This window comes from Orbilia oligospora (assembly GCF_000225545.1).
Source record: "Orbilia oligospora ATCC 24927 unplaced genomic scaffold scaffold00043, whole genome shotgun sequence".
Taxonomy (NCBI): domain Eukaryota; kingdom Fungi; phylum Ascomycota; class Orbiliomycetes; order Orbiliales; family Orbiliaceae; genus Orbilia; species Orbilia oligospora.
The window spans coordinates 1660521-1677907 of record NW_011645600.1 but is presented as its reverse complement, the minus strand read 5'-3'; the positions used below and the strand labels follow the sequence as shown (position 1 = coordinate 1677907).

Here is a 17387-nt window from a genome sequence, read left to right as displayed (position 1 = left end):
AAGCTATTCTGTACTAAGTACCAGCCTACTCGCGTACTCGGGACCGGGGAGCTCAGAGCTGCATCTGTCTGGAAGGTGGCGGTGATGGTTGACGCTTAGATGCGGCCGGTGCTTTCCCTGATTTTTTTATTTTATTATTTTATATTTTTTTATTGGGAAAAGACAGACCTGCAACAGCCGCAACACGTCTTCTGCGAGCCGACATGTTCGAACAAAGGACATTTTGTCTCGGGTACTTTTGCCCTGTCATGCACAAGAGCTTCGGCGCTCTTTGAATTCTTAAGCACAGCTTTTTTTTCACTTTCGCCTTTCTCTCTTTCTCTCTTTTTTCTTTTAACTTTCAACCTCATCTACACTTCTTTAATTCTCTTTTATAGCTAGCTATAATCATTCCTCTTTAATACATAAATATACTATTCTGTATTACGATAGTCCCTAATGGAAGCATTCCAAACAATGGCATCATCCATCGCATCCTATGTCACCACCGACAATTCGTCGTCTGCACCGTCTAACCGTCCCGCCCCACCAATCGCTTCAGACATCCTCACGCATATCGGCCAAACTCCGCTTGTAAAGCTCAATCGAATCCCACAATCACTGGGTATCAAAGCTACCGTCTATGCGAAATGCGAATATTTCAATGCAGGCGGTAGTGTGAAGGACAGAATTGCGAAGAGGATGGTGTTGGAGGCTGAGAAGAGTGGGAGGATTAAGCCTGGTGATACTCTGATTGAACCTACTAGTGGGAATACGTATGTCCCTCTTTTTTTGAATTGTTTTTCTTATTTTTAATCCACATTCTTTTCTATTGATTCATCTATTCTATTTTCCTTTTTTCCTTTGTTTTTTTTTCTTATTTTATATTTTGAATTTTTTTTTTTTTTTGCATGACTTTTGCTGGAATGCTGAAGTACTTATTTTATATAAGTATTACTTAAGTATGTGGGATTTCTATTGGCTCATGATGGCGTGCTAACGATTTGTTGCCCCTCTGTGGGGGAGTTTTCTATGAGAACCACAGTGGCATAGGTCTAGCACTCGTCGGCGCTGTCCGAGGGTACAGGGTAATAATCACCCTTCCCGAAAAGATGTCAGCAGAAAAGGTCTCGGTCCTTCGAGCTCTTGGTGCAGAAATCGTTCGTACACCAACCGAAGCCGCGTGGGATGCTCCGGAGTCCCACATCGGGGTCGCAAAACGTCTGCAGCAAGAAATCCCAAACAGTCACATCCTAGACCAATACGCAAACGTTGATAACCCGCTTGCGCATGAATATGGAACCGCGGAGGAGATTTGGGAACAAACTGGTGGGAAGATTGATATGCTCGTTGCTGGGGCTGGTACCGGTGGGACTATCACTGGTATCGCTAGAGGGTTGAAGAAGCATAAGAAGGATATTAAGATTGTTGCTGCGGATCCGTTGGGTAGTATTTTGGCTTTCCCTGAGGAGCTGAATACCTCTACGGAAGGGTATAAGGTTGAGGGTATTGGATATGATTTCTTACCTGAGGTTCTGAGTAGGGAGATTGTGGATAAGTGGTATAAGACCGAGGATAAGGAGAGTTTTATGTTTTCTAGGAGACTTATTAGGGAGGAAGGGCTTTTGGTCGGCGGTAGCTCGGGAAGTGCCATGCAGGCCGCTATGCAGGCTGCGAAGGACTTGAATGAGGGAGATGTAGTAGTTGTGGTTCTACCGGATAGCGTTAGAAGTTATCTTACTAAGGTATGCCATAAGATCTCAACCGCCATGGTATTCTTGATAGAGGGTATAGGGGACTAATCACAGATTCGAAAAATAGTTCATCGACGACGACTGGATGGTTAACAACGACTTCCTGACCCCCGACGAACTCGAAAAGCCAACAACCTCCAAATCCCCTTACCAAGACGCCACAATCCGCTCCCTCCGTCTCAAGAACATTGTAACAATCCAAGTCGACGCAAATGTCAACTCCGCGATCAATGTCATGCGCGAAAAGAGCTTTGACCAACTCCCCGTCCTCTCAGGAACCCGTCTCGTCGGTCTCGTCACCCTCGGAAACTTACTCTCCTTCATCTCTCGCGGCAAAATCGACGGCTCGTCATCGGTTGAAAACGCGATGTTCGATTTTAGAAAGATTCAAGAGGTCATTACCGATCCTAATGAGATCGGGTCAGTGAGGACACAATCCGGTGGGAAGTCTGCGGGAGGAAAGAAAAGAGATTTTGATCAGATTACTCTGGATACTCCCCTTAGTGCTCTCACTAGGTTCTTTGAACATAACAGTGTGGCTATTGTGACTGAACCTAGGGAGGAAGGAGGACTGAAGCCTGTGCATGTTGTCACCAAAGTTGATCTTTTGGGTTACTTGGTCAGGCAAGGAAAGAAGGAGTAAAGAAGGTTTTCTTTTTATATATACTCGAGTATAGGCTTTGAGGGAAACTTATAGAGCCTACATTCATTTAATTACCCCGCTATCATTTTGTGGAAGGCTGATTGTATGAAGGCCAAATGAGATTACCTCAGTTAGATCTGGTAGCTTTGGAGGCTCTTCTATTCTTTCATTGTTTTACCTACTATTGTATTGCATGATATCATTTTTTTTTTCTTCTTCCGGCGAAAGAAAAACAGTTTTTGTTCTTTTTATATATATAGGGATTCATCACAGCAGAGGAGTTGGGTTTTCAACAATTCAACGGGAAAAATACATATGCTTTCTTTGATTTTACATTCATTCTCTATGAACACCAGAATACTATGTCTTACGATTGATATACAACTAGCTTGATTAATCCCTTCCGTGAAGTAGGATAGGCATATGTGCATGGTGATCGAGCTAACCTTATACGTTAACCAACTAATTATAATATTCGATTGACTGTACTTTTCGTGCCTGGATCCGGAGATACCCACTGGCGTAGACTCTATAGCTCTAGATAGAGGAAGTAGACATACTCGGAGTAGTATTTTGCAGATCTCCATAATATTGAAGTGCGAATTGTTAATATAAGAAGCTGTAGCTGGAGATATCAAGATAGATGATCTAAGACAGACAGACAGACCAGGCAAGGGTCGAATACAGGTAATATGCAGCTGCAGGTTGGTGTTGGATATTTCAGCTGCCTAATCCATCGACAAAAATGAATGGATGACCAACCGTGCAACTGAAAGGAAAAAAATGCAAAAAAATGCAAAAAAAAGTATGGTAGATAATTCATTGGATTGTTTAGTCCAAACGGGATTCGAACCCGCGACCTTCGCATTTCTTGTATATGAAGCTGAGCTTTTGCAGGAAAAGTCCAGTTTCTCCATATAAGAACGACACTCTAACCACTGAGTTACTGGGCTGGTTACCTCACTCCCGCTCCATATGGGCTATATGAGGGCGGAACACAATTCGGTGGTTCGGTTGTGTGTGGGCTCTGCTGGTGCTTTAGGTTGTGCTTAGTGAACGAAAATGTAACAATGCCAACTCATAGTTCGCTTTGAGAATATTCAGAATCTGTGCATTCACCGACGGAGCTGAGCACAAAAGTTTGTGCAATGCTCTCTCTAATTATAATTGCTCACAACCACACCAACCTTCCTTCTCTTCCTTTCCAACAACATTCTCTCTGCTGACACTCCCGTCTGCCCACCACCATCACTTGTTTGCACTCATTTAACTTCCGATGGAAAGGAACGTCCATCTAGCCTGATTATTTCACTCACAATCATCACCATCTCAATTGCTCAAACTTTACTCTCGTATCGCCGACTAGAACTTGCAAACTCAACATCATGTCTGCACCCGACTTACCCGAATTAATATCCTCACTGGGTACGCCATCGTCATCGTCATCGGACTTAAATACTCCAGAACCCTCTGATCTAAACTTCACGCATGTCAGCTCGGCAGACAATGATGAAGCAATCAGAAACTTCACAGATGACGAATTAAAAAGCTTCATAGCCGCTCTTCGGAACAAGGCTAAAGATCGAGATCATTGTCGTCGGTTATCTTCTGCACGGGTAATCCGCATCTCTCAAGGCTACGTCACAAAAATACAGTATGACGGTTGGATCCAAGATCTCAAAGCTGGGGTCGACATCGCTCGGGGACTTGGGATACGGGCACCGGCTATCGAAAGGATTCTAGAATATACGGGTGATAAAGAAGCCTTCTTCGAGTGTGTACAAGAATATGTACCCGGCACAAACTTAGTGGAACTTTTCTCAAAACTCGACCTACAAGAAACAATCCGTCTAGCATTTCAGCTACGAGGCATGCTAAAGATTATGCACAAGAAAACCAACGACCAACTGGGATCCTGCCACAGTCTGAAGTGTCGGTCTTATTGGCTTGAATGCGAGCTCGGTCTGCCGCCAGCTAGCACGGCTGAAGATATTGCTAAAGTGGTAAACTTCTGGTCCAACTACACACCAGATCGTGCCGAAGCCAAGAAATCATTCGAGGAGCTCGAGAGGTGTTGTACTACTGGCCCGGCGGCTCTTGATTGTCCACTTGTGTTCACACACCATGACCTGGCTCCTCGCAACATGATTGTTGATCCAAAGGGGGATTTGTGGTTGATAGATTGGGACTACGCTGGGTGGTACCCCGCTTATTTTGACCGTGCTTCTATGGATCATTTTTCGTATTACCGGGAAGGATGGTCTCTATCTACCCAGCTTCGTTGGCATATCTTCTGCTCCATAGCTTGTGAAGGCAAGTGGGAGAAGCAAGGTATAGCTGTTCGAAATATTGATACATATTCGGGGATGTATGGAGATGCATGCCGTGCTGCCACTGTCAAAGCCGGGTTGGCACCAATGATGCCCCAGCCAACAGGAAGATTTCCAGATTTGGAGAATTGAGTTTAATCTAAAATCGCCCTAGAATAGCGAGAATACCATAACTTCGTGACAACAGAATGAAATATACCATGTCCAGTCGCAAACTAGTTGTTTTCTGCGAGGTTCCGGAACGCAAACAATTTGTTCTCATTTGTGTAGCAGACCTTAGAGCTTCTGATAGACTATCTGCACGTTGATCTTTCATCGCCAGTTGTCTCACCCCCCAGCCTTCCATGAAGGACCAGATGTATATTATATTTATAGGCACTCATCTCATTCTGGTAGCCACCGATGCTAGTATCTATATCCGCCGTTCATCGTCTTCTGTATTGCTTCCACCAGCCGTCAAAATACTCTCTTCGAGGTTTCAATATTATCTCCCTTTGGACACCCCACAAAGCCCAGCCGCGCTCGTGGTCCCAGCGCCCTAATATTTCACGCCGTAGTTCATAATAAATTCTATATAAACGCTGAATACATTAATCCACCAAAATGCCCAGTGAGTTTACTAGTATCCTAGCCCGTAACACTTAAAACACGTACACCGTAGATGTCATATTTTTTGTTTTCATCGTTTTACAGCTCTGTCATCTTTTTAATTGATGCTTGTCTAAATGAACAATCTGTGTGTACAGGACGGGAGTCCCACGAACGACTAGATGTCCACACAATCACAGAGGATCATGAGGACTGTGTAGTTAGTACCGTTCACTTAGTGGCGGGCAACCCAGTGAGAAACCTCAATCACTGGTATCTCTTCCTCGAGTATTCCCCCGGACGATACATCCGGCTGAACATGACATATTCGGGGGCCGAGCGGCTTGGGAAGAAGGAGGGCAAACTAGTCGTGGCCCCAATAAATTATGCAGCCCCCAGATCTGGGGTTAAGCAAGAAGTCTTCCACCTTCCAAAGGGGCCCACTGTCGGCGATCTTCTAGATATAATCATCGATAGAAACAGAGAATATTACTTATTTACAGAAACGGGCCAGGGCTGCCGTTTCTGGTGCAGGACAATACTAGATGATTTTTATGAGTTGAAACAAATCAGGAAGGACTATGATAAAGGCCTCAACGCCCTGCAATGCCTTTGGAATGCCCAGGGGGTCGGTTCGGCCCGGGCAATGCAGTGCGGTGAATTCGAATTTTGATGAAGGTTTCCGGGAAAGTTGGCATGACCCCGGCACAGGCTGGACTCTTCCTCTCCCCTTCCCCTTCCTCTAGGCCTCTTCCCTCTACTCTTCCCCCTACTCTTCCCTACTCTTCCCCTTCTTTTTCTTTTCTTTTCCTTTTCGGTTAGCAGGTTGCAATTGCAACATATTTTATGTTAATTCGACCGTCGGTTTCTACTCCCGACTTGGGATTTTTGGGCGCCATAAGGGAGGTTAACGGTTTCCGCATGTATTTTATAGCGGACATAGAATCAAGTGTTTCTATTTTCTTTTGTCCCTTCTTTTTTCTCCTTCTTGTCGTGGTTCCCCCTCTGAGGCCGCTCAGTCGAAACAAGGGCGATAGAGTATATAGAAAAGCCCGCGGCCAGGCATGATAATTAGTAGACTTCATAGGCCTTTTCCTTCCGTAGATTTGATCGCTGCATATGCGCATATGTGACGGCGTCATTAAGTGCCGGATGCTGGTATTTGAACGGATAATAATATATAAGGCACTCTCGACATAGCCACTGTGGCATCCCGCTTCACTTTAAATTTTGAGGAAGAATATTCGAGTAGAACATATCCCGAAAGGATGTAAATCTAAGGAACGAGCTTAGCATATAACTGGACCATACATTATACCAGGGTTCATAGTCTTGGAGGCTGGCCCTACGCCAAGGTTATATCTCAAGATCGGGTCTGGCCATAAACCGTGTACGGGCGCTTTTATAGTTACCATGGCGGTGGGAGAGGCTGCGGCTGCTTTTACCCGAAATGCAAGATTACAATAGCACAAGAGTCGCGAGACCACACCAAACCATCAGTGCAGCTGGACCTGGGACTAGCCGAAGTCTTTTGATATCAAAACCCAACGAGGATAGGGCGAATTCGAATATCAAATTTGAACAAGATAAAATTTGAAGGTGTTTGCGTAAATGGCTTCGCTTTTTTTGCGGGGCGGTGGCATCGATACTGCGCCCACCATGACCAGCCGCAGCCAGTTACAGCTACAAGCTTGCTTGGCCAAACCTGAGGCCCCATTGCGAAGGTCGAGGATTTCGTTATGCGATGAAATGATATGATGCATGAGAGTCAGCATCGGGCGAGCAACTTGGCTTAGCGTGGTTCTCCCTATCGACTTGCAGCTGTAATTTCTCACCCGGCAACTGATCTGTTCTGTATCTGTACTGAAACAAGAATAGCAATAACAACCGGTGCACATCTTCGTCTTTTTTTCTTTTCCTTCCCTTTCTCCTTCTTCTCTGTCTATTTCTCCTTCTCCTAGCCTCCTTATTCGGTAGACTTTCGTACTAGACGCGGTGTGGAAGAGACATAATCCGTAGTGGTGTGGTATAGTGTGTGGTGAAAAGAAGACACCGCGACTGCGCGCCCTTTCCGAGTTCCGCGACAGCCGTCTGCTCGTTACGCAAACCTCGTTCCACATCTCCACACCTCTCAACTCTCAGCTTGCGACACCCTAACTCTTCCCCTCCACCTCCTTCCTCGGCCTCAACCAGATGAATCCTGCCAGCTCGGCCGTTCCTGCAAAAGGGAAACCGACGTTATCAACTACAGATGTCGAGAATACGGACTTAGAGCTATCAGATGTGCTCCCAAACCCGCCTCAGCCCGATGTCATGAAAATGGCACAACTGGGTGATGAGGCGGGCGTAAGACAGCTACTCGATTCTGGCAAAATCCCGGCAAACTATGCCGATCCTGAGGGCATCACGCCGCTACATGTTTGTACAATCTCGTCTTACGTCTTACTCGCTTTAGACATCGGCTGACCATATATATCTTGAAATGGCGATAGTGGGCTGCAATCAACAATCGTTACAATGTCTGTAAGGTCCTCCTCGAGGCTGGTGCCGACGTAAATGCCGTCGGTGGCGAGTCAGTCGCTACTCCCGCTATGTGGGCTGCCCAAGAAAAGCACTACTACATTGTTGACCTCCTCACACGATACGGCGCCGACCATCAGATCACAGACGGTCAAGGCTACAACATCCTCCATCTCGCAACCTTCAATGGAAATCTCTTCCTCATAATTCTCCTCTTACATCAGGGTATAAATGTCGATGTCAAGGACACACAAGGTCATACACCCTTGATGTGGGCTGCATATAAGGGTTTCCCGGCGTGTGTGGAGTTATACCTATCATGGGGAGCGGATGTCACCGCTGTAGACGATAAGCAACTTACCGCTCTGCATTGGGCGCTGGTAAAGGGAAATTTCCAGTGCATACAGAAACTTGTCGAATATGGGTCCGACAGATTTCACAAAACCGACACCGGAAACACGCCCCTACAAGCTGCAAAGGATATGGAAACACTGCACATCTTCCAAGAAGCTCTGGCGGAATCCGGATATACGAAGGAGGCCAGGCCGAAACACACGAACGCGCCCTTCTTTTTGAGCGTTCCGGAGTCCCGGGAAAGCTTCTTAAGAAAGTTTTTGTTCTTTTCACCTTTCTTTTTGATATGGGTGGCATTAACGGCATTGTCGATATTACCTGCGATATTGTCAATACCGATACTCATCGGCCTTTTCATTGCTTCAAACATGGGTGTTACTAAGGCGTTACAAGAGTTCGGAGCTCCTGGGCAAAAGGTAGTGCACAAGACACCATTTTTAGCGGGTATTTTTGCGGGCACGGCGTTCTGGTTAGGATTAAGATATTTTTCTACGGTATTCCCTGGTATGGATCATACCCTACCCCAAGATAATGCCATCAAGAAATCCCCTACTAACAGATAACTCGATATAGCTACATACGAGCAGCATCCTATTCTAAATTTTGTGTTTATGATTTTTTATGGGCTTTGTGTGTATTTCTATGCTTTCAGCATGCGGGCGGATCCTGGCTTCGTCCCTTTAACAAACTCCCGGGAAGCGCAAAAGGAGATTGTGCAGGATCTTCTATCGCAGTGGAAGTACGACGAGCGGAATTTCTGTGTTCACTGTATGGTTCGAATGCCACTGCGATCGAAGCACTGCAGGAGATGCTCAAGATGCGTAGCGAGACATGACCAGTGAGTATTCCTCGAATTGAAAATATAGCTCAGCAACATACTAAAAAAAATTGCTAGTCACTGTCCATGGATTTTCAACTGTGTTGGCGTTAGCAATCATCGACAATTCCTGGCCTATGTTGTTACTCTTGAACTCGGTCTAATTTCTTATATTTCATTAGCGTATTTCTGTAAGTTTGGCCCCCAGTCTGCTTCTCACTAGAGACTAACTCAAAACTCCAGATTTCTCTGCCCTCCCTGAAGTTTCTGTGGAAAACTGCCTCTTCCTTAGTGTCAGCATGTGCCAGCCAGTCTGGGCGGATCCATTTACACTTTATTTAAGCATCTGGGGAGGTCTGCAGTCAACTTGGGTAACCATGCTGTTTATCGTCCAGACTATCCAGGTTCTACGCGGACAAACCACGTATGAGAATATGCATGGCTCCCACCAAGGATTCGACGACCATGAAGTTTCCAATATGGTATCCAGCATGATCACAGGCGGTGGGGCATCGTTGGGAGGAGTGGGATTGGAACCCAGCGGTGCAGGCCCAAATCCACTGATAACAGCCCCCGGAGGGGCCCATGGCGGGAGACAAGGTCATGGTCACCAAGGCCACTCGCACGGTCGAGGCGCACACGGACAAGGCGGTACATGGAACAAAGTATTACGACTCCTAGGTGTCGACACATTCCTGGCTACGGCGAAGGACGGCGTAGCAGATAATAAGAATCGGTCGAGACGGCGGCAGAACCCGTGGAATCGGGGCATCATCACAAATTGCAATGACTTTTGGTGTTCTGGCGTTGGAGAGTTGTTCCAGGGCGCTCCAAGCGGAGAAGCTGTGCTGGGTGGCCAGAGAGTGGATTACTATACAATGTATGAGACGCCAGCAAGGTTGAGGCGTGATGGCGGCGGGGCAGGAGGGGCATACCAGAGTGTGGCAGGAGATGAGCAAGTTTAGGCGGGGCCGGGGTGAAGGTAAGGCGCATATGATTATATATCTGGAGGGGCATACCTATCTTAGTACTTTTTTTAAAGTTTTCCTTTGATTTTTGGATGATTGGTTCCCATGATGTATATGCATATATAATATTCAACTGGAGACGACGGCGATATTTGCAACAAAGGATTGGACGCCTTGGCTTGGCGGTTATGATGGCGAAAAACAATTTTGGACGAAGTTTCTCTTATCTTTACTTTTTGTGAATACTCATTCTTATTTTCTTCGGGGTCATAATGGTAATAATAGCCGGTTTCTTTATATATCTTGAAAGTTCTTTTTTTCATTCCAGATGTTTCATTTCTTCCGCTACTGACATCGACCAGGGTTATCCAGAGCCGTGACAAGGGTCCCAGGTCGTCCCAAGTTCCGACCCCTGTCTGTAGCACGCTGATACGAATGGCCAAATCCGACGATGGTCAACAGCCAATCATGAACCGCCAGGGTTTTCCGACTAAACTACATCGATAACACTCTGAAACCAACATCCAAAATCGCGATCTTTGTTTCAGGATTGGGGGAAAAACGCCATAGCTAGAACACCTCTAGAAATTTCCGCCTAATAGACCAAGCCAAAGAGGCTGCAAAGCCAACGATCCGATCAAAGAAAAATTGAAAATTGCAAGTTAAAAATATAAAAAAAATCTCAATTTTTCTTCCTTTCAGGTAAATACGACCCGAAGGCTCCCGCGGTGGCACCAAAAACCTAGTTAGGATCACAGCTGCAAGTGTTTCAACTAGTGGAGCTCACAAGATCACCTTGTGGAGTGACTATTCGCACGTGGCGGATCCGATCGAGCTTCCGTAACGGAGAAGACGTTCTAAGGGGCGGTCTCAGCACAGCCTCGGTTACTATACAAAGATGCCTTGGATGCAGGTACCGGATATTCACATCTACACTATTGATTGTTTTTTTTTTTTCCGAGGGCAGCGTAATCTGAATCAATTCGTTCATACCTCCCAAAGAAGAGTTCGGCGTGTTAACCATGTGGTTGGTTCATGGCACCATTTTCACGATATCTGGCTTCCCTGGGTTAGTAGCAAATCCCAGAAAGTTCACCTGGAACGACGCTGCGGTAAACCCCCCATGTTTGGCACAAATTTCATGCATTGACTAGGTATTACCAGCCTCTGGGTAGGTAACCTGCAGCTCTAGCTCTGCAGCTGCGGGGGCCTCCCAGTGTGACGGTATATATCAGAGCAGGCATGATAATACTTATGCAATTCCTAAGCTAAGCTGGTGGGTATATTAAATGTATGATTCCTATCACATCTTCGAAACTTCGAATATTCCTCCCACAGTTCTTCACCATCTTCATCTTCACCAATTTAAATTTCTCTCTAAGACCCTTTAACGACTCATTCAAACCCTTTTGATACCCAAATCTCTACGATATTTACAAAAATACCCATTCCAATCTCCATATAAACCTACAAAGACAAAATATATCCAAGTATATATTCCACAATACAGTTATCGATATCGATATCGCATCTGCAAAGTTCCTAGGAACCCTTCGCAAGCGAACCAACAAAAATGCTTTTCTCCTCGCTCCCCCCGGCCATTCTCCTCCTCCTCTTAACCTCATTCGCCGCCGCAAAAGCAGGAGATCGCACATTATCCCTCTTCCCTGCGATCCCAGAAGTCACTGAGATCGCAGCCAACTCGTCCTTATTTGCTATAATAAAAGAAACAGGAGCAGCCAGCACAAACTATGGTATAAACGCCAAGAGTCAAAAACCAATCGAAACTGGAACTGGAACTGGAACTGGAACTGGAACTGGAACTGGAACTGGAACTGGAACTGGAACTGGAACTGCAACCGCAACCGCAATAGCAGCAGTATCAGCCGGCGTCGATACAAACTTTTATATCGACGTTACAACATTTCCAAATCAAAACAGTCAAGTACTGAATTACTTCACCGGAGCATTCCCACCTACGCGAGTCGCCGAGGTGACATGCAGTTTCGAAGGTACAACGAGTGCGGTATGCCAAGTCACAAGGTTGGCCAAAGAGACAGGGAAAGCAATCGCACCTGGTAGTTTGACTTCTTCAGAAGTCACCTATGCGCCAGCACAGATGACTTTCCAACCGATAGTATTCCAGATGGCCTCCGCAGACTCAAGCGCAAGCAGTTTGAGGATCTTCGGAGTACCGGCATTGGTGGCGTATATGGTGGCGGCAGTTATCATGCTGTTTTGAGGATTTGAAAATATGGGGGCTTTTTTTTTGTGTGGGAAATTATATGCATTAAGCGCATGGAAATTTGTTCATGCGCATGCGTAAATCAAATCCGGTAGGGATAATTTGGAAAACCATGAGGTTTATGACGGGGTGATAGGAAAAATCTCCGTTTATCGTCGATGATTGCGTACTTTATGAAGCTAATGATATAATTATGTTGGTTTGGGTTATTGCTCTTTTCTGAATCTTATACCTTTGGGGGAGCTTTCTGGTATTGTTGTTGATGGGGGTTTGCGGTTCCTTCTTCTTCTTTTTTTTTTTTTTTTTAATGTGCAGGTTTGGTGTTCTTTTCGGCCGTCCTTCTTTGATGATATCCTTGACTCTTAAGATCTTCTTTCTTCCTTTAGTTGTTTAGCCTGTACTGTACAGCCAGTTAGAGGCGCGGTGTATTCTTTTTCTCTGTTTTGCAAATTTGACCTGTTAACTTAATTATACTATTGTACATATTTATCTACAAACGAATTTCCCTTGTCTTGCCAATATATAAGTAGATATAGTCTAGTTTCAGTATTCTGATAGTAAGTCAAGGAGTTACTCATTACTCGTATGCAATATACCTACTTCCACCACCGCAAATAATTATGCTACCCTTCGAACTCATTAACATATGTGATCCATGGCCGAAGAATAACATATATCGAAGAATAATATATACAGACACGTGCACACATATAAGTATAATACTAAAACCACCGACTGCCGCCCTCTCACAGGCGGTACATGCATGGGGAGCATAATAAACCCCGGGCCTTCAAAATCGATGCCATGCCCACAAAGAAGTAAGTTAACAGTCAAGAACTCCTCTAAAAATGCGCTAAATATACAAATTGAATGAAAGCTAGATCTTTATGGATGTGGCCTGCTCTGGGTGCACAATGATCAAAAATGCTGAAGGGCTGCTGGAAGACACCAGAACAGATGACTGGAAAATACTCTGATATAAAAAATGGAGAAAAAAGAAAAAGAAATCCAAGTTCAACGGGAATGAGGTTCCAAGTTCTTTAGATACTTGAGAAGATCTTTCTTATGTACCATGCCAGCAAACTGGCCCTCTTGGGTGATGCAGAGGAAACGTAGTCCTAGAACCGTCATTAGAATACTCCGTTGTATATAGATTTTAGAACAAGAGAAGGCTTTGAACTTACCCAACTTGACAAATAGCTCGTAAACAAGTTCCATAGGGCTCCTGATTTCTAATGCAATCGGCGCAGGATCAACGTAACCGGTGAAGTCTGTCAGCATCCTTGTGCCGTCTTCACTTTCATAATCGTGATATCCATCTTCGGTCTCCATAAGGCAAAGGTCTGTAGCTTCGTTCTTAAGTCCATCGAGAGCATATTCGAGATCGGGAGCAGGGATCAGCCCGACCAAAATCCCATCTCTCAAGAGCGGTAAGCCGCCATCAAGCTCTCCACTTGCTTGGAGAGAGTGTAGCTTTCGGCGCAGTTCTACGGCAGGTACAAGAGAGCTGTTCGAAACGTCAATGATCCGTTGGGGCGGTAAGCTAGAAATAATATCGCTGAGCTCGCTAGTAAAGATCGGTGCCATTTTTGCGTCAAGGTAAGGATAGCCGTTTAGGTCTGTCAATAGGTCGTAGATGCTCAACGGTTCCACCCAATCCGCAACCCATTTTGAAACCATGACTGCGAGTGAAAACGGAAGGACGTAGTCCAAGCTCCCGGTAAGTTCGAATAAGATAACGACCAAGGTCACCGAGAGTCGAGTTACACCGCACATAGCGGCTCCAGCGGTGACAAGGGCGTAAACTCCCGGTACCACGCAAGGGAAGTGACCTTCAGTAGGACAGGACTGAAACAGGAAATGGCCTGGTTGAGTCAGATGAAGATACTGCAGGGCTAGCCCGACCATATGACCAATGATACCACCAATAACCATGGTGGGCACGTACACTCCGGCTGGAACTTTGGTACCAAACGTAATGATTGTCAGGAATGTTTTGACCACAAGAGCGACCCCGAGCTCTTTAATCGTCTCAGGAATATCCTCCACCAAAGGACACAGCCTCCAGTCATCGTTCGGGTTCCTAGAACAGGGTTTTGCGAGTTCGAAGAGTAGCTCTGTGACTGGCAATCTAGTGTAACGATTCCAGAAGCAGATGATACCAGTAATGAGGGCAACAACAAAAACTTCAGTAGTAGGATTCTGTTTAATAAACTTGATCTTTCTGAAGGTCGTCGCCCAGAACCTGCTGGCCTTTATGAAGAAAGCACCGAATAATCCACCTAGCGCCCCTAGGATAGTAAAAGCGATAATTTCGAATCCGTGCCATCGGGTCTCGTAACGGACTTCGAACATGACGATTTTCGATGTACCGTAAGGATCTAGAAATTTTAAGGATATCGCAGCAACAATGCAACAGAAGAATGTCCTGAAAAGAGTTTTCGGAGGAAAGTAGTAGCTGACTTCCTCCAAACTGAACAGGACTCCACCGAGAGGGGCACCAAAAGCGACTGCTACGCCTGCTGCCGCACTGGCGCTAAGGACTTCCCTACGCTTTGCATCATTGGAGTTGTACTTGGGAAATAGACGACAGCAAATGTTTCCGATACATGTCGCAATGTGGACATAAGGGCCCTCCTTTCCAAGACTCATTCCAGAAGCGACACTTAGAACCAGACCGATCGTTTTCATGAACAGCGTTCTGAAACCTAGATAACCGTGCATGACGAACCCGGATAGTATAACCTTGACTTCCGCCACTCCGCTGCCAGCGGCTGTATAGTACTGCCTTAATGCCTGTCCGTCGTCCTTTTTCGTTTCGTCACCGGGACGGTTTGCCCCAAGATCCTCGTCAAGTGCCGATATTCGAATGGAAGAAGGGAGATCCGTTCGGGTCGCCATGGTAATGGCCGAAGCACACATCGCAAAAAGGACCGTTGCAAATATAAATACGGTGTAGCCTCCTACCATTCCTGCCCAAGTTTCGTTGCGGTCACCCTCTCCCCATGTACGCCATGAACTACAAAACTCTTCCGAGACGTCTGACAAGCAGCACTTCCTTCTACTAAAATACCATCCGTTCCCACAATATCCATTTTTGAAGTCAAATAAAACACTCTCGGATACGTCGACGAAAAATGCCACCCCGGCAGTGAGAGCACCAACAATTGCCGCCAATAACCAGCCCTGTGATGCATCGTAGAGGAGTGCTAGCCGTCCGCGAATATCTTTTCTTGCCCTAAGTTCTTTTAACCGGAAGGCCTCTTTGACGGCATCATTAACCCAGTCGGTCGAGGTGAACTAGCAAACAAATAATAATTAGTTAAGTTGCTGCGTAGAAGACGGGAAAGAAATTCTCGCACGACTGCCCCATACCTGATCGTACCACTGTTTGTGATATGCTTGGTCGGTAGCAATAGCCCAATCGGGACCATGGTCTTCCAGGTGTGTAAGAGCAGTACTCAGTCTTTGAACAAAGGACTGTGTTCGATTCGTTCGTAGTATGCTTGGAGAGACGGACGACTGTATTCTCGATGCCCTTGGATGAGATGCTGTTGTTCTAGGAGTCAATGGTGCTGTTTTATAAGACCGACTAGGTGCATCCGTAACGCTTTCGAGCAAGGAAGATGTCTCATCGGGTTCTGAATGTATCCGCAAGGGTGGTCGGGTTCTCTTCGGTGGGCCTTCATCTTCATCATCTGCCATGTGGACACCTCTCGACGAACGTATCGACCTCGCGTCCGAAGCCATGATGTTGCGTAGAAAATGAAGATTTGTACCGGCGAAAAGCCGATAAGGAAAGAATGGGTTCCTGTTGAGCAAAGTAGTTTAGTTGTGTAACTCGAGGTGATGAGACATGACGAAGTGAATGTTAAGAAACATAATTATGTTGACAAACCTAGAGCTAAGTTAAGGTAAAAATAAATAGCCACATGTGCTATTATTGTTACTACCTAGTATATATAACAGACCGGTCCTTGCAGAATATTTTTAAGGAAAGAATGAGATCACAGAGACGGAGGGATCGAAAGTGGTCCGATGATTTATTTTTCGAAATCAGCAGGTCATCCGATCAGGGTGACCACTAGCGCGGGTATATATAAATGTGGTGGGTTGGGTGTCCTCAAGGAGGACGTAACTAGTACTTAGTTACTGGGCCGCAGGGCGTACACGGTGCCGGTAGTGTAGTGCAGTGAGGGTATTTGTATTTGCTTAGCAACCAACCGACTTTAGGGGACCAACCAAGAGCTTGGCCTGGAATCGGATGCTGTATGTATTGATGGTTTGAAAGATCCTGTTTAGCAAACAGTAGCTCTTTTGCGGGACAGTAAATGGTTAGTATGTAAATACTAATAGTAGGTATCAAATGAATAGGTTAAGTTGGTCAGTTGGTAAAAAGGTATGAGCTGAGATACCTCGCAAGCCAGTGAATCGGAGGCGAAGATGCCGCTCACGAAGACTCGACCAGACCTCTGACTTGACTTGGGTGCACCCTTTTTGACATCATGTCACATAAAACAGCATCAGGAGCTCAGTTTGCATAGCCGAAATTTCAGCAGGGCCAGGGGGCGCTCACCAATCCCAAGTTCCACAACTGAACCAGAAGATCCAGGGTAAGTAGCTGATAGTTATGTATACCGGCCTATTTTATAGCTACGCGCCTGAACTATATACTATCCAAGGCGTGCACTATCAAAGATCGCGGAGCGTGTGAAGAATGGATGTTTTGACGACGCGGCCACTTTGGAAACGAGAGCAAGAAAATAAAAGCTGATCAACTTGGTTCCCAAATGATGGCCTGCAATATACAGCACACATGTTGGCCTCATTTTGTCAGACGGCAGCCGCTTGACCCACACGACCGATAGATTTGGTGAATCCCGATGGTATGTAGGTAGTGGTGGGGCGCAATTTGGGAATGCACCAGACCAAGCTAATGGGCTGGTGATAACGAGCCCGCCCTGATCAGGCAACCCCAAGCCCCCACTGGTGCCATCTTGCATGCTGGGCACTGGCAGCAAAGACTAGCGTTAGCAAATCATTATCGTCAGTTTCGTCCTGGAGCTTCCGAACTTCGATCGAGTGTTCCCCGTTTGTTGCCGTCTGTTAGGACATCCAATCGAAGGATTCGAAGGTAGGGCATCCGCACATCCGCGTGACGGGAGCTAGCTGTTTAGCCGTGGTCGACC

At 46.0% G+C, this 17387-nt stretch overlaps 5 protein-coding genes across 5 annotated transcripts; 4 read left to right on the top strand and 1 right to left on the bottom strand.

Annotated features, from left to right (window-relative positions):
* Positions 1-456: 456 nt before the first annotated feature.
* On the top strand, positions 457-2376 carry AOL_s00043g502 (uncharacterized protein; the record flags this gene model as incomplete). The annotated part of the gene is made up of 3 exons (XM_011120988.1): positions 457-755; positions 1025-1724; positions 1801-2376. 3 exons carry the CDS (start codon positions 457-459, stop codon positions 2374-2376), a joined length of 1575 nt encoding a protein of 524 aa, XP_011119290.1.
* Positions 2377-3761: 1385 nt separating this feature from the next.
* AOL_s00043g501 (uncharacterized protein) lies at positions 3762-4838 on the top strand (the record flags this gene model as incomplete). The annotated part of the gene is made up of 1 exon (XM_011120987.1): positions 3762-4838. One exon carries the CDS (start codon positions 3762-3764, stop codon positions 4836-4838), a length of 1077 nt encoding a protein of 358 aa, XP_011119289.1.
* Positions 4839-7487: 2649 nt separating this feature from the next.
* AOL_s00043g500 (uncharacterized protein) lies at positions 7488-9950 on the top strand (the record flags this gene model as incomplete). The annotated part of the gene is made up of 5 exons (XM_011120986.1): positions 7488-7712; positions 7787-8672; positions 8742-9006; positions 9064-9176; positions 9229-9950. 5 exons carry the CDS (start codon positions 7488-7490, stop codon positions 9948-9950), a joined length of 2211 nt encoding a protein of 736 aa, XP_011119288.1.
* A 1576-nt stretch (positions 9951-11526) lies between these two features.
* AOL_s00043g499 (uncharacterized protein) lies at positions 11527-12195 on the top strand (the record flags this gene model as incomplete). The annotated part of the gene is made up of 1 exon (XM_011120985.1): positions 11527-12195. One exon carries the CDS (start codon positions 11527-11529, stop codon positions 12193-12195), a length of 669 nt encoding a protein of 222 aa, XP_011119287.1.
* Positions 12196-13212: 1017 nt separating this feature from the next.
* AOL_s00043g498 (uncharacterized protein) lies at positions 13213-15948 on the bottom strand (the record flags this gene model as incomplete). The annotated part of the gene is made up of 3 exons (XM_011120984.1): positions 13213-13316; positions 13383-15498; positions 15574-15948. The coding sequence occupies 3 exons, from the start codon at positions 15946-15948 to the stop codon at positions 13213-13215; spliced, it is 2595 nt and encodes an 864-aa protein (XP_011119286.1).
* Between the last annotated feature and the right edge of the window lie 1439 nt (positions 15949-17387).